The 22,202-nt window shown below is 38.3% G+C and overlaps 1 protein-coding gene across 4 annotated transcripts; it reads right to left on the bottom strand.

Annotated features, from left to right (window-relative positions):
• Positions 1–445: 445 nt before the first annotated feature.
• Positions 446–21,967, bottom strand: LOC104108864 (glyoxylate/succinic semialdehyde reductase 2, chloroplastic). 4 transcript variants are annotated; one of them, XR_011415064.1, is made up of 13 exons: positions 21,581–21,931; positions 6,223–6,304; positions 5,831–5,896; positions 5,523–5,598; positions 5,374–5,429; positions 4,815–4,899; positions 4,586–4,646; positions 3,648–3,700; positions 3,508–3,578; positions 3,343–3,415; positions 2,396–2,500; positions 2,070–2,305; positions 446–743 (listed from the first exon to the last, which is right to left on the bottom strand). XR_011415064.1 is itself a non-coding variant. In XM_070197827.1 (12 exons), exons 1-12 carry the CDS (start codon positions 21,720–21,722, stop codon positions 2,141–2,143), a joined length of 1,035 nt encoding a protein of 344 aa, XP_070053928.1. In that variant the 5' UTR covers positions 21,723–21,967; the 3' UTR covers positions 1,885–2,140. The 4 variants fall into 4 exon arrangements, 3 of the variants coding, with proteins under 3 accessions (XP_070053928.1, XP_070053930.1, XP_070053929.1); XM_070197827.1 differs by lacking the exon at positions 446–743 and having other exon boundaries at positions 1,885–2,305; positions 21,581–21,967; XM_070197829.1 differs by lacking the exon at positions 446–743 and having other exon boundaries at positions 1,885–2,305; positions 6,223–6,315; positions 21,581–21,932.
• Positions 21,968–22,202: the final 235 nt, after the last annotated feature.

Below are 22,202 nucleotides of genomic sequence, written 5' to 3'. Positions count from 1 at the left end.
AATAGGAGTGTACATAGACCGAGTTGATTCGATTTTTATTAAAACCAAACCAAACTAACTATATCGGTTTGGATTGGTTCGACTTTGTCGAATTTTTCGAGTTTTTTTTGGTTACATAAATATTATATCAATCTTACTTTGTTAAATTTTTTACCAGAAAATATATGTTTACTAAAAATTAAAAAGATTGACAAACATATAATCTATTAAAATATTCTTAGGGGAGAATTATTTTAGTAACACATGACAATTATTTTTTTAGTTATCTGACAATAATTTTTCGTTGATGTACACTTCAAGGTTAACCGAATTTAATAATTAAATATAAAAATCAATGTGATACCTAAATAATGATATGTTCTATTTAATTTTCAATTATCGAAATACCACTTCAAAATCGAAAAAGATATAAGAATTTAATAGATCTTGACATATGAATAAGGAATAACAAAGAGATTGTTACATTGCAATAACACTTGATAAGAAAATGATCATACAACACATTATCCAAAGTTAATAAAAAATGGAGCACTTCATATTCTATTAAATATTATATTTTTTTACTTAATACCAAACCAAATCAAACCAAATTTCATCGAATTTTTTAATCGATTTGGTTTGACTTTCAGTTTGATGCGAATTTCCAATTCGATTTGTACACCCCTAACATAAAATAGCAATAAGAATTATGATCGAATGAGTAGGATCCCTTCACCTTCAATCGGATATCTCTAATTCAAGTCCTAAAATAAAAAAAATCATATTAGGAAGACTCAAATCCGGATTAATCTAAGCCCAAAGCAAATAACAGATACCGACAGTAAAACTACAAAAACAGCTCGCACAAAATCACAATTAGCTGGGAGGGGTGACAAAGGACCCAAAACTCGAAAAGCCTAAAGTGCTTAACGTGGACAAATGTCGGAAATAGAATATTCGGAGAGAAAAATATAGAATATGAGGAGTAATCGATTAGTTTGACTGATCCATTGAAACCATCAACTAATTAAAACCAAATAGATTCCTACTGTTTCAACCACGTTAAACCTGCCACAAAGTCCAAAGGGATTTGTTTTCTTATTCTTCCTTTTTTTTTTATTCTACTTACCATTTTGAGGGAGTGAGGGTGGGTATGGGAAAAGGCATTGGAGACCATATCAGTTATGATATCATACAAGTACTTTAAAGCTCCTACTGTTCCACCAGGTTCTCAACCATCTTTTATAGCTAGCCCCACTTTTTTTTTTTAATTTATTGGCAAGTGGGAAATTAAAATTCGGTGAAGAATTTACTCGTCCATTTACCCTTCTCCATTTTAATACCATAATTCTATATGAAGCAGAATTAGAACCCACACATCATGTGTTGCGTTCTTGCCGCTAGATCAAAGCAAGAATAAACTTGCCCCACTTTTAGTAGGACCGACAGGTATTCTGAAGATGACAATTATTATAATAATAATAACAATAACTATTCATATCCCAAGTCAGTCGCAGTTGGTATATCAACTCATTCTACTATCTTTGCTATATTTCAACTTCATTGTGATATTCAATAATATGCGTTCTTTTACAAAGTACTTAATCACAAATCGTGTTAAATCTTAAATGGTGTTGAAATTGATAATTGAAACTCTATGGGTTAGTTGAGGCATTTCATAACATGAATACAAAGTACTTAATTACAAATTAAAAAAAGTAAGACATCAATATCAAATGAATGGTCTACTGAGATGGGTTTTGTTATGATAGAAATGAGGATTCTATAGTGCACAACTGTTTTCTCAGAAGAAAAATGTTTTCTATTGAATATTTTTAAGTAAAATCTTGACTGTTGTTATATAGTATCATGGAACAATTACATGTGAGCGAGTTAAGACTATAATACATCCAAATATTAAAGGGAAACTAGCTCACAAATGCCTTCATCCGACTACAAATTATCACATTGTTTGAAAAAACATACCCAGAAATATATAATAAAGAAGTGAAAGGAGGAGGTATACATGCATGTAAAACCCTTAAAGATGGGTAACAATGAAAACATTAGTTGTGAACCAAAAAATTTACCGTATCATGGTGGATATATTACACCCAAGCTTTGTGAAGGAAATAGCATATGTTATCCAGGAAAGACTGCTTTAAGTTTGGTGTTGTAATTTCACTTTTAATGCTTCAATTACTGCAGAAAAGTCCTGGTCACTGAGACCATGAGATTTTGCAACCTTGTAAAGTTCATTGGTTGCAGCAGCAATTGGAGTGGGTTGTGAAACAGATTCAGCTAAACCCAGAGCTAGACGAAGGTCCTGAGACAAACATATTTTCTGGTCAGAACTCAGAAAACAACATTTGGTTTGCAGACAGTAGCACTAGGCAGTCTCTGAATGTTAGAAAACCTTTTGCTGATGCTTCAGAGGAAACGCTGTCGGATACAAAGATTTAACCATTGAAGGACCTTTCATGGCATACATTGGAGCACTAATAGCACCCTGCGAGATCACCTGTGCATAACCGTGGTGAAAAAAATTAGTAACAGATATTAGACGTATTTCTAAGTTCAATGCACCTTGTGAGCATCTTATACTAGGAAATCCTTTGAAGATGTCATTGTTGAGAGGATGAAGTTCTCCTTGCATATAAGAGGCAAAAATAAAGTTGTAAAGTCTTTACCCTGTGTGAATTCTGTACGTACTCGAAATTAAAATGAACAAGAGTTGATTTCATATCAGCAAGTCAATTAAGGATTCACGTATATGTTTTCATTTACTTTTACTTGGGCACAATTATCGATTTTAAATCTTTTTCACACCATGCATTGTCCGGAAACTCGTGGAGCTATTTTTAAGCCAGTTCAGTCATTTCACTAAGTAATCATCTCTTTAACTTTTCCACACTCAACAGCCTCACAGATGCTGCTCAACATCCTTTAAGTATCCGTTTTCAGCAAATAGCATGGTCATGGACATAACCTCTCTCTTTTTCTTTTTTCTTTTTTTTCACTTTTATATTTATTGTTGGCCTAATCGTATCCTAATAAAGGTAAAGTCTCAGCAACTTCAATCGACATGGAATTCCGATCTTCCTCGGAAATCTAAAAAGATAAGTCTTTGGGAAATTATCAACATTGTCAATCCTACCAAAATCCAGTTCAGAAACCTTAAAGAGCACAAAACATGTTTCTAGTTATATTGTTCTCTTCATTAGACGAGTTATTTGTGACTAGGCAAAGAACAGAAAATTGTGCAAGATAATTTATAAACCATCAAGAAGATAAAGTGATGCAAGAAACATATTCACAAGGGGCCAGTCTCAAAAGTAAGCTATTTGTTTTATCAGGAAGTACCTCCACTAATACACTTGGATCAAGTCCAACTTTCTCGCTAAGTACTAATCCTTCAGAAAAGGAGGCCATCATACTGCAAATTTTTTTGTGAAAGAAAGGTTGACATTTGCTTTAGTTAGACAGAACAAAACTACGAAGAGATGAGAAAGAAATCAAAAATTGAACCTTCCCATAACCATATTGACGACAAGTTTCATTGCAGCTCCATTACCAACTTCACCAAGGTAAAATCTTGACTGAGATAAAGAAAGAAAATATTAGGTGGTGGAAAGAGTTGCATCACTCAGTGAAGGGCAGAATGAGACCTTCCCCATGATATCCAACAGTGGAGCAACTGTTTCATACAGCACGTTGTCACCTGAAAGGTTTGCAGCCATGGTTTGGACTTAATTCTTGTTCTTTGATAGTCTCAAGAACCGGACTAAACAATTTTTGTCAAAATTAGAGAGGTACATGCATTGCTTGTGGCTATAATTCATTGTATGCTATATAGATAAGGTATTATGTGAAAAATTTAAAAATCAGTAGTTTGTCAAATAATAGGTTGTCCTATTTATGAATAAAGTTCAAGTAATCCAAATTAGTTACGCCTTCGTGCGTAGTTTAACTGGCACAAAATTTAAGAAAGAAATAAAGATTTTTGGAACGTGTGGTGTTAAACATGTCAAAACATTTGTGCGGTATAAGATTTTTGAAACTTGTGTCTTAAACGTGCAATAACATTTTTGTGGCTAAAAGCATGTCATTAAAGCTAAAATGAGATGTACAAGTTAAATTGTACAAGTTAAAAGCATGTCAATAACATTTTCGTAAGGTGTTATTCTTTTTGGAATGGACCAACAAGGTAATACTGCCAAATAAAATGAAACGGAGGAAGAACAAATTAAAGGGTGAACTTCAGAGGCTCCCTCCTAATTTCCTAAATCTGTGTCATGCTTCTAAGTTTACAGTATCAACCACATCTTTGTTTTCTAAAACTAGTATTCATTTTCATAAAATGTGAACTAAGAGTAGCCTAACAAGATTATAGTCAAACTTCAGAAATACAGTCGTGTGGGTGAGGATTAGGGGGAGGGGGATGGGTAGATGTTGCATCTATATTAGGATCATTAATCATGATATAACGAAGAAGATAGGAGTGAATAAAGGCAAGCTAATTTCATTATTATGAACATGTAACAATATTTATGCCATGCATATTTCATTGCCAATAACTCAAATATAGTGAAGGGAAAAGCTTCACCTGCAGTGAGAAATATTAGCTGTCCATCTTCTGCTGGCTTCTTGGACCCTGATACTGGAGCCTTTTCGACAAATTGGAAGAAATATGGGATATTATTCAACTTAATGTAACACAAGACAATATTCTGTTGTTATTTCATTTTCTTTTGGCCCCGGAGAGCGGTGGGGTCATATACTGGAAGTAATAGCTTTCATATGCACAATGCTTAACAGGATAAGGAAAATTTCACCTCCAAAAAATGAGCTCCAGTAGCTCTGATATGCTCACAGATCAGTTTAGAAGTTTCACCATCAACTGTAGAAACATCTACATAACTGCATTTACATATACCAGGGTGCAAAGCCATAAATGAAATTCAGATGGCAGTATGAAAGCCATAGAAAAGCAACCAAAGAAACTTGCGTCCAGCAAATGCAATATCTATTTTAACAAATATATAAAATCACTAGGATAATTTTATTACCAACTTTGCATATGAATAAAAGATTGACTTAGAGCATGTCACGATGGTGTAACTTGTAATTAGTTCCTCTAAAGTACAGGCAACTTTGCATTTCTTCTCGTTCCAATTTCTTGCATCATTAACTATCATAACCTCACGCTTCTAGATATAACTAAGCCAGACATCTAACACCAGGAAAAACAGAATCACTTCCAAACCCTGTTATGCTTACAAAAAATTTCCTCCAACCACTTATCAGAATTCTATACGTGTCATTCAGTGCTAAAGATGCAACAGTAATGTCCAAACTTTACAGTTTCCAGAGCAGAGACAAAGCAAATCGTACCCTTTTCCGGGACCCATTCCTTTTGCAGCTCCATATTTTCCACAAGCAACATCCATCTGGAAAAACAACGCACTACTATCAAGATGCTGACTAGACTTGTCAAGTATATAGAAAGATGCACACATTCACACAATAAACTCAAAACTCACTGCACTCTCAGGGTCTGCAAGCATGGCAAATGTGACGCCACAAGATGCTGCAACTTCCTCAGGGGAGGACTTGTATCTGCAGCAAAAAAACCTCAAGTTACTTTAAAATGCAAATTATCAATAAGCGCAAGAAGTAACAGTAGTTGACAAACTTTACGAGATCTGATACATGGCCAGACAAGCATTAGCATAGAGTTCACACGGTGCATCATTGCTGGTTTATTTTATAAGTTTAAACCCACATTTCCAGGATGCCATCTCAACCGAACACAAGTCTCCAGTTTAAAGCAAAATTGGCATATACTTACTTTGCACCCATGGAGATAAGGGGTTCACATTTGCTCTTGGTCCTATTCCAAACTGTCACGTCACGTCTGCAGCATGAGAACCACAAATACATTAAATTGATAAGAGTTTGATATTTTATTTATTCGGAAAAAAAAAGGTGTTTAAGTATAACAATCATGTTTCACTACTCCAGACAAAAACGTGTGTCTGCTCTGAACATCTTTTGTATTATCAACATATGCTTCTGAAAGATCACCATTTTAGGATAATCATAATTCTGCTGGTTAAGGAAGAACAACGATGATGAGTATGCAGAAAAAAATAAACGCTTTCCAGTGATTCATGAAGTTCACAAAGTGAAAGCACATTGAAATCCATTAAATTAGTCTATCAAGGAATAATTGGAACATACCCTGCTTTTATGAGATTTTGCGCCATAGGGGAGCCCATAATTCCAAGACCTAGAAATCCAATGCTTGCTGGAGTATCATCAGCTGCAGACAAACTAAAACACCAATCAGACAAAATGCAACACCTAAACTTTCTGTCAGTAGTAAAATAGCATACGAAATAGATAACTCAATGCAAAACGACAGCTTATAAGAGGAAATTTAGGTTGTTGACAATGACAAAATCATGATATAATCAATAAGTTCATCCTATTTCAGTTTTAACATGGTGCCATGCTGCCCGAATACTTTCGTCTTGCTTTCAGATGCAAGGATCAAGAGAAATGCACAGATATCTTAACGCTTTGCATAACAGACTCAATTTTTATCAGAGCTTTATATATCCAGAAGTCCTAAAGACCTTCAATTTTTCAAACGACAATAAGATGCCTTTGCTTAAGATTATATAAAACAGGGAAAGTCTAGTATGCTTAACAAAATACACCAAAATCTAAATTTGAATCGTGCCCACTCCAGAACCACCAAACGAATAAAAAAGAAGAAAAAAGCTTCCTCATTCCATTTCTACATCTACCAGATTGCTACATAATCACACTACAGCCAGAAGCAGCAGCCAGTATAGTTTGCACACCCAAATTCATGTAATTTGAGTATCGGTGATTGATATTGTTTACCCAAAAAATCGGATAACAATTGAATTTATACGTGATTTTAAGGATACGTGATCTAATTTGATACAAAGCGAGAAATCAGATTTAATATGGAAGAATAAGTAGAAAAATAAATACAAACCATGCCGATTGAACAACTTAAGCCTCCCAAGGTTAATTTCATTCGAATTTAAATGTGATATTATTGAAGTCAGAATAATATGAACAAAGCTGGAAAAACTGGTATCTTGTACTCTTTAAGTATGTTACAATGTGTCCCAAGACTCACTCCATTCCCTTTTTATATATGCAGGGAGATAAACCTTTAAGACATTATTTTATAGGAAATTATGTAGACCGTTGGCTCCCTTTTGACTTAATCCCGTAATTTCCGCCATAATGATTGGTCAGCGGCGAGAATCACGGATACTTGTCGTGTGAGTTGGCAAAACTTTTCTTTGAGGTCGTTAGAAGCGGGGTCAGCCGTACCCCGATAAATTCGAGGGCAAATCAGATGATCTTGTTCGAACTTCGATCCTTGATATCGAGCTTAGTCATATTTGTAACTTCGATTTCTTACGCAGGTGCCGAGCCTCGACCTATTGTTCCAGATGCCTCGATCAAGCATAGAGCTCGGTTCTACCCGTATACAGATAGTCCCCTCGTTTTGCGGAGAGTAAGTGATTAAAAACGATATGAACCCTCCGTCCTTACTTCGATAAATCATGACGTCGGGTACATGACGTAGGTGACAAGAATAGTGAAACGTCCCGTTAGTCCGGCTTTCGAGGCATTAAATGTATGTCAGTTGACGGTCGGCTAACTCAGGAGATGAGCCGCCGCTTGAGGAACCTATAAATATCCTTTAACCCGTTTGTTAGAACTTTTACGCTCATATCCTTCTTTCGTTCTAAGAACTTCACATCTTCTTCATCTTCTGGTTTTCTCATTGCCAACCTCAAAGCTTCCCCTTATCAACAGTCTCTTTTGTCCGCTTCTGCGATCATTCTTCTGCAGAAGCGACTCCGTTTCTGCGGCCTTCACACTGCACCTGCGACCTCTGGCCAATTCCCCTAGTCCCGCATCTGCGTCCCATTGCTCGCTTTTGCGGGCCCTAGTGACCACAGAAGCGACTCGTCCATCGCGGATGCGGTTGCGCACCTGCGCTCATTTCTCCACAGAAGCGGAGCTCGGCAGGGTTGTCCAATGTCGCAAGCGACTGGAATTACGCAGGAGCGACCACGCACCTGCGTACAAAATGTCGCAGGTGCGACACACCAGAATCAGATGGCGTTATATACGCGTATATATGTATATTATATGTATATGGGATATGGAAAAAGGTTACGGCGTTATATACGCAGCACCACCTGATCAACTGCCCGCGCCCGCAGATCCTCGGAGTCCCCCTCTATCCCTTTATGTTCATTATTCTCTTATTTCTATAAACAATGATGTATAGAACAGTTAGAACTTCAACGTGTGTAGCTATCCTACCACAGAACCCATATGCTACCCGGCCACTCTCCCACTTTGGTCAGACTCTCTCCTTAAAGCAACTACTCGACTTCTGTTTTCTTTCATTTTTTATAAAAATGGCAAAAACTTCAAAGTCTTTTCCTCAAAAAGAAGCACCTTCTTCTTCAAAACCTTCCGAAAACGCTCCTCACGCTGCTACTGAGGAACCCCCTCTGAGATCATACATCCCTACTAGGTGCCCTACTGTGCTCGATTTCAAAGTTGAGAATACGCGCATGGTACCGGGTCGATGCGAACCGGTCTCGAGGTACATATGTACGATCACGGAGAGCATCCTCGAAAAAGTCAAAGAGGACTGCAACTGGGTAGACAAACTCGTAGTGGTTCCTACCTCTGAAGAATCAATCACCACCCACGTAGAGGGTTTCTTAAGCGTTTACACTTACCCTTTCACATTTGGTCCTCTAGACCCGGTTATCATAGCTTTTTGTAAAAGGTATGATGTGACGCTCGGGCACATACATCCTTCATTTTGGGGGATCGTTATTCTGCTTCGATTCTTTGTGAGCAAGGTCGAGGGATGCCCATTCACCATCGACCATCTCATGCGACTTTACCGAGGAGGGTTAATTAAGCTCGCACGCCGAGCCACCAAGACCTTATTCTTGAGTATCGACGAGGATCGAGACCGGGGTTGGCTAGGTCGATTTGTTCGAGTGAGGACCTCGGACTTAATCCCGGCTGCGGATATGCCATTTCCCGAGAAATGGAACATGAAACGTAAGTTTAGCTCTGCCTTCGGTATTCTTTTTATTACTTTTCATTCAGTTGATTTCTTATTGATGTTATGTAATGCAACTGTCGCCCAAATGATGAACCCCGTTCCTGAACTTAAAGAGTGGGTCGAGGGCATCGCGACACAAAAACCTTACTCCGAGCGTTTATGGCGTGAGCTCTCGAAGGGCCGATGGGAGGCCCGTAATCATGGTAAGGGTTTTTCCCTAATAATGCATCTGATCTAATTTTTTCATCATCAGTCTCTGATCCGTTATATTTTCATTTTGTAGGTTTAGGAAAGGACGTCGAGATGAGGCCTCACTCAGCTAACGATGATATACATGCCGACCCCCCGTTCCGAAACAGGGTAAAGAGAAGAAGAAAAGAAAAGCTCCGAGTCCCTTTGCCCCTGAAAGGAAAAGATCGAGGAAGCGAGAAGCTTCAGGCTGATGATGATTCTAGCCAAACTTTCATCGGACTCACTCAATCGTTTGAGGGATGAATTCAAGGAAGAAGAGAATTCTGAGTTAGTGGCCCGCGTGAGAAGCGGCTTCGAAATGCCTCGAGCCATGGAGGCCGTAGAAGAAACAACGACCGAAGTTTCTGAGAGGGTTGAGACCGATTTGGACCGAGCTGGTGCGGTCGAGAAAGAAAATGTGACCGATACATCCCGGTCAAAAGATAACGCACCCAAAGAGGCGCTTGGGGTGATTGACCTTTCTGGGTCGCCTTCGTTTACAACTTCTATGATAAACGAGGCCTAGGCGTTGAAAGGTAACCTCGGCGAAGAGGCCCAAGGAGTAGCCGATTCTTTTCATAATTTTTTCGACGGCCTAGATTCCACTGCTTCGAAGGATGTTACCGGTTTGGGCGACCTATCAGTATCAAGGAAGATACCGTCCCGGGGAGCTGGCGGGTCCTCATCGAGCTCGAATTTAGTGCATCAGTTCCCTACCCCGAGTGTTGATCCTACTCGGAGGCGAGCAATTTATATATCCATCCCGGAGGATGCCCGGGTTCTTTCCGCTCCGGTGGAATTGCTAGTTACCTTCGGTGCTTGGTGACCGAAGAGGATCAAATCAAAATGAACGAGGTAGAGGCGCCCTGCCTTTTCAACGAAGCTCAACAGGCGCTGAATCGGGTAATTTTGCATATCCCTTTGTTATATACTTAGATTCAATAGTGAATAATCTTAATATCTTCCTTTGTGTTTGCAGGCCTCGGTGCTTCATCATGAGGCCTTTCTCCGATACCGGGAGGAGTTCAAGCGTCACGAGGCCGAGACTCGGGAGCTTGCCGAGAAGAAGGATACTTATAAGATTCTTAGTGAGAAGCTTCAGGCTGATGATGATTCAGATACTTTGGCTAACAACCTGAAACTACAGGCTCAAAAGAGACTTGACCAGGTCGGGCAGCTTCAGGCATAGGTGGACGTGGTGAAGGCCGAGGCCGAAAAATGGAAGAAAAATATGAACCGTCTGGCCTCGGAAAAAGAAACTGCCCGGGCACAATTGGCTTCTGTTAACGTCCAGCTTCGGGCTGCAAAGGAGAAGAATTCAGCACAGGCCACAACGATCGAGGAACTCCAACCTCAGCTCAGTTTCGCTGTTTCTGGCCAAGAGAATCTGGCCAAGGAGTTCGAGGCTGCCAAGTTAGAAGTCATTGCAGCCCGAAACGAAGCTGATAAAAGGGTGGCCCAGCTCAAAGTTGATGCCGAGGCTATACAGGAGCAAGCAAAAAGTATGGTGAAGCATGCGTGGTGGGAATCCCGAAGGAAGACCCTCGGGGGAGTCCATGCCCAGAATTTCGACATATTGAACGAAATTGAGAAAGCCAAGACATACGAAGCAAATGCTCGGAGGCTAGCCTTTCCCGAGGAGGATTCCGATGCATCTGAAGAATCGGGCGAATCCGGTGGCGAAGGAGACTCCGAAGGCGATGATGCAGCCCCCGGTGAAGATTAGGTCGTTCAAATTTTTGTACTGTTTCTTTTGTTGAGGCAATTTGGCATTTGTATATGACATGTAACGGGGCTATTCAGCCTTTGTAAAAACTTTGATATATATATATAAGGTCTCTTTCATAGCTTCCAATTTCTTCCTTGCTTTATTATCTATTTTCAAAGGTCGAGATGCCTTAGCATGAAATAAATAGGTTGTGTTCGAAGGTTTGAACAAACCTTGCCTTTATCACCTTTTTGTGTTAAGGCCAAATAGGCTTCATGCCCTCGAGTTTCTTTAGTTCGGACTCGCCTTAGCCTTTAAAATCGGGCAATGCCAAATAAGCTTCATGCCCTCGAGTTTTATTAACTCGGACTGGCCTTAGCCTTTAAATTCGGGCAATGCCAAATAAGCTCCATGCCCTCGAGTTTTATGAACTCGGACTGGCCTTAGCCTTTAAATTCGGGCAATGCCAAATAAGCTTCATGCCCTCGAGTATTATTAACTCGGAACGGCCTTAACCTTTAAATTCGGGAAATAGCCTTTAAATTCGAGCAATGCCAAATAAGCTTTATGCCCTCGAATATTATTAACTCGGAACGGCCTTAGCCTTTGAATTCGGGAAATGTCAAATAAGCTTTATGCCCTCGAGTATTATTAACTCGGAACGGCCTTAGCCTTTAAATTCGGGCAATGCCAAATAAGCTTTATGCCCTCGAGTATTATTAACTCGGAACGGCCTTAGCCTTTTAAGTTAGGCAATGCCTACAGTCCCAGAGTGAAGTGAATGTTCGGACTCGGATTAAGGTGGCCCTTGGGCTCGGCATCGGTCGACAGTTTGCCTTTAGGCTCGATGCCTAGTCTCCGAGTGAATGTTCGAACTCGGATTTGAGATGGCCCTTGGGCTTGGCATCGATACTCAATCCCCGAGTGAATGTTCGAACTCGGATTTAAGATTGCCCTTAGGCTATTAAGTGTGGGAAATTTCTTGAGAAATGCAAGAAACATTTTTGAGGACGAGATGTTTATCTGCAAAGAAGAGTCTCCTTTTTTATTCCTATGCATAATAGTCGTACATGTATACACGTTTTGTGCCAGCGCTCGAGTGATTTGAGCGGGCACGGTTCATTTGACCGTTTGGCCCTTACAATAAATCCTGTTGATCGAGGCCCTTTAATCTCGAAGTTGAAATGCCATGATAATTTTGACATCCCCAAGGATCTTGCTGTCGTGATCATTTTAACCGGCCTTTGATTCTAAGTTAGCACGATTTACTTGTTGCCTCGTTAAAAACCTTGCCGGAAAACCCATTTTGGACAAAACCGTTTCAAGGGAAAAAGAGTGCAACGCGTGCTTTCAGACCTAGGATCTCGTATCATCCATTGTAAGTTGCCTGCAAGTGTCGATTTGAAATGTAAAAAAGAAAAATAGAGAGAGAATTGGGGTCGTACCTTAGCAATAATATCGTTTTAAGCTAAGTTACTCGGACTCGGCAATTTGGGTGCCATACCCGTATCGACACGACACTGACACGAGTAAGGGTGTGGGATCTGGGTCGGATCCGGTCAAACGAGATCGGGTGTGTTGACCAAAATTTTGGGGAAAATTTTTAGAATTGATTTCCCTAAGTAAAGATTTGAAGAGATGGGAAACGAAATACCTTCCATTACACTGCTATGTAGTAATTTATACTAGTCCTTTTGAAGCTTTTTGTCTTGATCAATCTTCTTGTTCATGCTGCAGGTTTCTGAAATCAAGAGCTATAATGTTTTTTTAGGGCAGAGAAGTTGAAGATGGGTGGTGGACTACTGGACTGAGGCTTATTTGGAAGGGCCCGGGTCTTGTTCTACTGGAAAAAAGCAGAAACATGGAAAAATATTTGTTGGGGAAGAAGAAGAAGAAGAAGACAGCGATGCAGAGAATAAGGAAGAAGAAGACAGGAATGCAGAGAATAAGGAAAAAGAAGACTTTAGACTAATTAGGAATTGACTACTTTATTACTAGTTGATATGTTTGCTAATATTCTGCCGAGATAGACATTACATATACTATGTCTTCAATAGTTTTTTGTTTATAAAAATTACAGTTTTAATTGTACCAAAAATAGTTATAGTTTTAATCAAAATAATAAATAATTATTTAATTGTAAACTAAATATAATTGTATATGCTTTAAAGACACATATTTTTATCTGAGTAAACTTCATATATATTAAATAAGTATATGCTCTAAATAAACAAATTTTATTAATTTACCTAATTATACTATTTATAAATATTTTCTTTCTCAAAGAAACGGGGGATAATTTCTAAATTAATTATTAGCATGTAAATTTTTTGACAAATTACGTTCTCGCGAAGATCATGAAAATTTATAAATTGTACATAATAGAATTGACCCTTTAGTTCTCCACTATATGCTATGTTGTGACACATATTTTAAGACTAATTATAAATTACATGATTTGAGAATGAGCTAAAATAATTTTAAAAAATGACAAAGAAGAATATTCTTATATTATATTTGATTAGCACCACCAATTAATATTGAGTTATCGAAATACTTGAAATACAATTAATTATTCATGGTTAATGTTATATAGCTTTCAAACAAATCACATTAATTGACTAGGGAACTCTTCTTGTTAGATCATTTGATTCTTCCTATCAAATACAAGTTATGAACTATCGAAATACTTGAAATCTAAATAGATGTTTGATTGGAAATAACGATTGACTTTATCTCACTAATTTGACCGATAACAAGATATATCCACTATCGTATTAGGGATCCCGTCTTGTTAGATTGTTTGATTCTTTCTATCAATACAAGTTCTAGAATATCGAAATACTTTAGAAATATGACAAAGAAGAATATTAGCGAATTTTAGAAAATAAACAAAGAATGAGAGAACTTAATAACACTTAATTTATACAATTAATATTGAGCTATTGAAATGCTTGAAATATAATTAATTATTCATGATTAAGGTTATATAGCTTTCAGACAAATCACATTAATCGACTAGAGTAGGAAACTCGTCTTGTTAGATCATTTGAGTCTTCCTATCAATACCAGTTATGAACTATCGAAATACTTGAAATCTAAATATATGTTTGATTGGAAATAACGATTGACTTTGTCTGACTAATTTGACCGATAACAAGATATATCCACTATCATTTTAGGGATCCCGTCTTGTTAGATTGTTTGATTCTTTCTATCAATATAAGTTCTAGAATATCGAGCTAATTAATATTGAGCAATTGAAATACTTGAAATATAATTAATTATTCATGATTAAGGTTATATAGCTTTCAGACAAATCACATTAATCGACTAGAGTAGGAAACTCTTCTTGTTAGATCATTTGAGTCTTCCTATCAATACAAGTTATGAACTATCGAAATACTTGAAATCTAAATATATGTTTGATTGGAAATAACGATTGACTTTGTTTGACTAATTTGACCGATAACAAGATATATCCACTATCATATTAGGGATCCCGTCTTGTTAGATTGTTTGATTCTTTCTATCAATACAAGTTCTAGAATATCGAGCTAATTAATATTGATCTATTGAAATACTTGAAATATAATTAATTATTCATGATTAAGGTTATATAGCTTTCAGACAAATCACATTAATCGACTAATTTAATCAATAATAAAATATACACAATATCATATGTAATTAAATAATGTTTAAGGTTATATGATTTTGGGGTTTGAGGTTTTAGTTTTGGAGTTTGATTAATAATTATATTTCTATTAAAATTAAAAAATATTTCCAAACTAAAATGATAAAACTAAATGGTACAAATATCATTTAATGCAATATTTTACTATCCCATGAAAAGTGACGTGAATTATCTTGTCCAAAAAGTGAATTATCATCATAAACTCCACCCATCATAATACCTTTTTGTTTATTTAATGAATTATTTGTCCAATAAGTCTATTGTCATCGTAAACTCCCCATCTCCCCATCAGAATATCTTTTTTCTCATTGAATGAATTTTCTTGTCCAAGAACATAGACAAACAAGCCATTTTCACTCTCTCTTCTTCATCTCGACTTTCTTTGAATCCATAGTCGAAAAATTTTAGAATTTTTCTTCACCCAATATCCCTTAAAATGGCTTCATCAACAGCTGTGAAACAAAAAGGAAAAGGCAATTCAAGACCAACAAAAAGTGATGCATCAGATTTTGATGACAAACCCTTATGGAATCATGTTAAAGTTCTTTCAGTTCCTCCTAATGGAGGTGAAAACAGAGTGTGGTCTTGTAATTTTTGCAATAAACAAGTTACTGGTTCATATTCTAAAGTTAAAGCGCATCTTCTAAAGATCTCTGGTCATGGCGTTGCTATATGCAAAGAGATTACTCATGAAGTATGTGCAACATTGAAGATGGAGAACGAAGAAGCTGAAAAGAAAAAAACTGGCGCACAACTGAATGCAAGAAAAAAGGCAAATTATGTATCTCTACCGGAAGGCTCAGACTTATCACAACTGAAAAAAAGAAAAGGTTCAAATGGTGGAGCACTAGAGAAATCTTTTAACATTTGTAACAGAAACATTGCCGACAAGTTGGCGGCTCGTATGTTCTACGCATCAGGTTTATCATTTAACCTTGCAACTTCTCCTTACTATAAAAAATATTCGGAGTTTTTGGCAGCAAATTCTTTGCCTGGTTATGTTCCGCCAACTTTTAATAGGTTAAGAACAACTCTTTTGGCCCAAGAAAAGGCTCATATTAATAGAAAACTACAACCTATTAAAGATACATGGAAAAGAAAAGGATTGTCGATTTGTTCGGATGGATGGTCAGATATTAAAAGGCGATCATTGATAAATATAATGGGAGCATCTAGTGGTGGACCAATATTCTTAAAATCAATCAATTCAAGTGGGATTATTAAGGATGGTGAATATATTGCTAAGTTATTTATTAAAGCCATAGAAGATGTCGATGCAAAGAATGTTGTCCAAGTTATCACTGATAATGCAGGTAATATGAAGCTTGCCGGTTCTATTGTTGAGCAAACTTTTCCGCACATATTTTGGATACCATGTGTTGTTCATTGTTTGAATCTTGCTTTAAAAAGTATGTGTCAACCTTCAGAAAAATCAACTCACTTTAAAAATTGCGAATGGATATTAAAGTTGATTGGTCAAGTGAGTAGCTTAAAGAATTTTGTGGTGAATCATGACATGGCGCTTGCCATTTTCCAAAAGTATTCGGAGTTATCTTTGTTGAAAGTTGCGGAAACAAGATTTGCTTCCCATATTATTATGACTTCTCGTATTCATAGAGTTAAATCGTCATTGGAAAAAATGGTGATGGATGACGAATGGAAGAATTATAAAGGAGATAAAGTAATTGAAGCTAAAGCGCGCGAAATAAAATCTCTTGTGATGGATGATGAATGGTGGGATACTATTGAATACTTGTTGAGGTGTACGGAGCCAATTGTATCCATACTTAGAAGTGCCGACCTTGATTGTCCAAAATTGCACCTTATTTATGACATGTGGGATACAATGATTGAAAAGGTGAAGGTGATTGTATTTGAGCATGAGGGGAAAGATCTTATTACCGGCCAATCAAATTTTTTTGCTACAATTCAAGGAATTCTTGTGGCAAGGTGTAATAAGAGTAATACTCCATTGCATTGCATGGCACATTCATTGGTTCCGAAATATTATCATGAGTCGTGGCTTAAAGGTGAAAGCAACGGGTTAAGAAGACTTGCTCCTAATGAAGATATAGAGATTTTCACAAAATAGGCTCAAATGCTTTCAAAGATATTTCAAGGATCCGAATGATTTAAAGAAAGCTTCTTTGGAGTATGGGGCATTTTGTTGTGGGAATGGTTACTTTGGTGAGCCTCATGTGATTGATGCTATGGGGTATGAGGAGCTTTTATCTTGGTGGGCTAACCATGGTGTAAATGCTCCACTTTTACAAAGTCTGGCTTACAAATTGCTTTCCCAGCCAGCTTCTTCATCTTGTTGCGAGAGAAATTGGAGTACTTTTTCATTGATTCATAGCATCAAGAGAAACAAGCTAGCTACTTTTAGAGCCGAAGATTTAGTTTTTATCCATTATAATCTTCGCTTGCTCTCTCGAAGAAAGGAAAAGTATACAAGTGGTCCAAGCAAATATTGGGATTTAGGTATATCTGTATACATACATATCCATGATTTGATATTTCTTAAGTAATTTCTTTAGCATGATAAGTTCCTTTCACAATCTTCTAAATTTATTTTGGTATTGTTTTAGGTGGGGATTATTTTAATATTGATGAAAGTATCAATGATCTAGTTGAATTGTCAATAGACGAACCTCAACTAGAAGGAGTCTTCTTTGAAGAGTAAGTTCAAGATTTGCAAGAAGTTGACATTGAAGAGATTGAGGAAGATGACCTTTGAATAGAATGTACTCATGCACAATGTTTCAAGTGACAAGTCTAGCGTAGTTTAAATGTGTATGATATGTACTTATTTTTTGTCTATAAACTTGTGAACTTACAATTTCTGTAAGACTTTTTGGTGGTCATTTGAGTAACTTAATTTGAATAGCTAATTATTTAAAACTTTTGACTAGTGACTCTTGAATATATGTTAGTCTATTTAGTTCTAAGTTCTAACTTCCAAAGGTATGTTTCATCCAATCCGGGTATTTAACCTCTCGAATGGACCCTATTTTTAGGAGTTTAGATACCTCGTCCTTGATGAAAGCATGTTTGACCTCGGACTGGGGCCTCCTCTTCTGCTTCACCGGACTAATTTTCGGGTCCATCCTTAGTCTGTGAGTGGTTATTTCTCGTGGGATCCCTGTCATATCAAGATGGGACCAAGCAAAACAATTTATGTTAACTATAAGAAATTGAATAAATTTTTTTGAGCTCGTGAGTTAATCCCGTGCCCAGATATACCTTTCGATCGGGGAAATGCTCGATTAATACAACCTGCTCCAGCTTTTCGGCCGTTGATTTGATTGCGTCGGAGTCATCGGGGATTATAAAAGATAGGGGAACCCCGTAATCATGTCTTCGTAAGTCTTTTGCTTATCTGATCGGATTTCACCGGAGTCGGTAATTGCTATTTGGCTTTTGGATCGGTGCCAGAATTCGGTTCCTTCGGTGTTGTGAGCGTTGATATCGGAATTACTTCTTCGATGGCAAACATCTCTTTAGCGGCTAGTTGTTCCCCGTAGATTGCCTTGATCCCCCCCGGGACTGAAATTTTAACACTTGGTGAAGAGTTGAGGGTACTGCTCTCATGTGGTGGATCCATGGCCTTCCAAGAAGGGCGTTGTACCTCATATCCCCTTCGATTACATAAAACTTGGCTTCTCGTACGATTCCGGCGGTGTTGACCAATAACGTTATCTCTCCTTTGGTGGTTTCGCATGCCATGTTGAACCCGTTTAGGACTCGAACTGCTAGCACGATCCTGTCCTGTAGACCGAGCTGTTCTACGACCTTCGACCGAATAATGTTGGCCGAGCTACCTGGATCAATTAACACACGTTTGATTCTAATTTTATTTACGAGTACAGATACTACCAGTGCGTCATTGTGAGGTTGTATGATCCATTTTGCGTCATTGTCGCTGAAGGATAAGTCTCTTTCAGGTGTGTAGTCTCGAGTTCGTTTCTCCCTGCTGACGGAGATTCTGGTGCGTTTCAACATTGGCCCTTGTGGGATGTCGACTCCACCGATGATCATATTTATGATGTGTTGAGATTCAGTATCTTTTTGTCTTGTCGGTTTGTTAGAATCCCTGTTTCTAAAGTGGTTCTTGGCTCGATCGCTCAAAAATCTCGAAGGTGCCCATTGTTGAATAAACGGGTTACTTCTTCCCTCAGCTGTCGATAATCTTCCGTTCTATGACCGTGAGTGCCATGATATTTGCACCTCTGGTTAGGGTCCCTTTGAGGTGGATCGGATTGTAGAGGTCGAGGCCATTTGGTATCACTGATGCGCCCGATAGCAGATACGATGGCGGCAGCATCGACATTAAAGTTGTACTCCGATAGCCTTGGTACTTCTTTAGGCCCGATGGTCCTGTCGAAGCCATTTTTGGTCATGAGCCCCCGGTTGCTTCGACCCCGATCATTTCTCTTGTCGTTCCTCATGGGGTTCCGTCCCGACTCACTGCTAATTTGATCTCCATTATAGGGCCGATATCGATCCCCGTTTGATCCTGGTTCACGATCGATGTCCCTCTTGGGTCTATCGAGAGTCCTGGCGGGATATATAGACTTCGAAGGTGCCCCGAGTTGATCATCTTCGACTCTGATTTTCGATTGATACCGATTGTGTACATCGGTCCAGGTAACGGCAAGGTATTCTATCAGGCTTTGCTTTAATTGCTGCGAAGTCACCGAGCTTCGAATATTGAGTCCCTGAGTGAAAGCCTGAACAGCCCAATCATCAACGACCAGCGGCAGATCCATTCGTTCCATTTGAAAACGGGACACGAACTCTGAGCATCTCGTGCTCCTTCTGTTTGACTTTGAAAAGGTCTGATTTTCTGGTTTCGACCTTGATGGCACCGGCATATTCTTTTACGAAAGAGTCTGCAAGCATAGCAAATGAGTCAATAGAATTAGGAGGTAAGTTGTGATATCATATCATGGCTCCCTTCGACAAGGTCTCCCCAAATGTTTTCAGTAAAACAGATTCGATTTCGTCGTTTTCTAAGTCGTTCCCTTTGATGGCACATGTATAAGAGGTCACGTGCTCGTTAGGATCGGTCGTTCCATTCTACTTCGGTATTTCGAGCATACGAAATTTCTTGGGGATCGGTTTCGGGGCCGCGCTTGGGGGAAAAGGTTTTTGCACGAACTTCTTGGAATCCAGTCCCTTCAATATCAAGGGCGCTCTCGGGATTTGATCTACCCTGGAATTATAGGTTTCAACCCTTTTATCGTTCGCTTCGATCCTCTTTTCCCCTGACACTATCCGCTTTGTCAGCTCCTCGAACATTTTTATAATTTCGGGGTTAATCCCCGATTCTTGTTCATTCGACCTTACCATGGCCAGTTCCGTTCTGCGGGTGACTTTTTGGGGTGGATCGGGTTCAACCCTGCTTGGCGCCTGGCTTGGCTTTGCAACTGAGCTATCGCCACCTGTTGAGCTTGTAGCATTTCGAAGATCATGCGTAGACTAATCCCGTCTTCTTCAATGTTCTGTGTGTTTCGAGTTGCAGATCGGGCTCCACCACGGACGTTATTTTCAGGGTCGGTCCGCAAGTTCGCGTGGATGGTCACATGTGAATTTACATCCATTGGATCTACAGTCTGAATCCAAACGACATCAGCGGGTAGCCCAGCATTAACGGGTGGCCCAGCATTAACGGGCGTCATGTTGCTATTCTCACCTTGATGACCAACCTCGTTGTCGATATGTAGAGGTGCCAGTTGAGAGTTTGCCATTTTTGGCCTGAGATCAAAGATATTTCAAAGAGCAAGTGTAAAGTAATGTATGTTATGAAGATTTGTACCAAATAACCACTATTATCCTTAGCCCCACAGTGGGCGCCAAACTGTTTACCCAAAAAATTGGATAACAATTGAATTTATACGTGATTTTAAGGATACGTGATCTAATTTGATACAAAGCGAGAAATCAGATTTAATATGGAAGAATAAGTAGAAAAATAAATACAAACCATGCAGATTGAACAATTTAAGCCTCTCAAGGTTAATTTCCTTCGAATTTAGATGTGATATTATTGAAGCCAGAATAATATGAACAAAGCTGGAAAAAATAGTATCTCGTACTCTTAAGTATGTTACAATGTGTCCCAAGACTCACTCCATTCCCTTTTTATATATACAGGGAGATAAACCTTTAAGACATTATTTTATAGGAAATTATGTAGACTGTTGGCTCCCTTATTGACTTAATCCCGTAATTTCCGCCATAATGATTGGTCAGTGGCGAGAATCACGGATACTTGTCGTGTGAGTTGGCAAAATTTTTCTTCGAGGTCGTTAGAAGCAGGGTCGGTCGTACCCCCAATAAATTCGAGGGCAAATCAGATGATCTTGTACGAACTTCGACCTCGATATCGAGCTTAGTCATATTTGTAACTTCGATTTCTTAGGTAAGGGGCCGAGCCTCGATCTATTGTTCCAGATGCCTCGATGAAGCATAAAGCTCGGTTCTACCCGTATACAGATATACAACTTAAATTCCAAAGCGATGAGAGAGAAATGCTGAGCCATGTTAGTGGCTTAATTAAATTCCAGTTGTGTCTTAGATAGTCTACTTTTCTGGACACTCAGTGGAGGAGTGGAGGAGATAAACAAAAGGGTATAATGTCTTATTCCAGAAAAGCAAATAGGAATTTTATAATAAATTTATTAAACTCCAACGCGAGTACTTACAGATTAATCTTCACAGAATGGTAAACAATTTCAAACTAGAGAAACAGAAGCTCGATACATGCTATGAAAATTAGAAGGAAAAAACAAAAGAAAGAAGAATTTACCTTTGGGAGTAGAAGCAGAAGTTTGAGAAGAAAAGGCCTTGAATGAAACAAAGAAGCGATGGGTTTTAGCTGGGGAAAAGGAGAAGGGTTTGCAATTTAGGTGAGTGGATACACGGGGACAAAAAGTGGAGCACATTGCCATGGCTCCCGATGCTGTAGCTTTTGGAGGTGAATTGAAGAGTGCAGTAGATAGGATTTCGAAACTGCAATTGGGTTAAAGCATCAATGTTTTGGCCATTCTTCGCTTTTTCTTCCTCTTTTTGTAATTTGTCGTTTCTCTACTCTGTGAGTTTCAGGGTATGGCCTTGTTGTTATCAGCAACAGACACTTGTCCTTTCGCTATCTCTTTCACAGTCCTCTAAATCACTAATCTGCCTAATAAACCATTGGCTACTTGGCTCAGAGGAGTTCAATATCCTACATTTGGCTATCAACTTTAATATTTGAAATATAGGTAAAATATTTTTTAAATAAGATACAACTCCCTCCCGATCCATAACAAGCGATTTTTTTTTGATATTTGGCACACCCTTTAAAAATATAATGACTCATAGAAAAAATTAAATATCTTGACTAAATTACCCTTAATTAAAATTTATATATTGTTAACTTGACACATTGT

Source organism: Nicotiana tomentosiformis, chromosome 3 (assembly GCF_000390325.3).
Source record: "Nicotiana tomentosiformis chromosome 3, ASM39032v3, whole genome shotgun sequence".
Lineage (NCBI taxonomy): Eukaryota > Viridiplantae > Streptophyta > Magnoliopsida > Solanales > Solanaceae > Nicotiana > Nicotiana tomentosiformis.
Note: the sequence above shows the minus strand (reverse complement) of the source record. Positions and strands in the feature narration are given on the sequence as shown.

Excerpts from the sequence above, each read along its gene's own strand:
- LOC104108864 (XM_070197827.1), bottom strand. The coding sequence starts at position 21,722 with ATGGCAATGTGCTCCACTTTTTGTCCCCGTGTATCCACTCACCTAAAT. Across the intron at positions 5,430-5,522 it reads TTGCAGACCCTGAGAGTGCA|ATGGATGTTGCTTGTGGAAA; the intron begins GTGAGTTTTGAG and ends TTGTTTTTCCAG. Across the intron at positions 3,701-4,585 it reads GCTAATATTTCTCACTGCAG|GTGACAACGTGCTGTATGAA; the intron begins GTGAAGCTTTTC and ends CAAACCTTTCAG.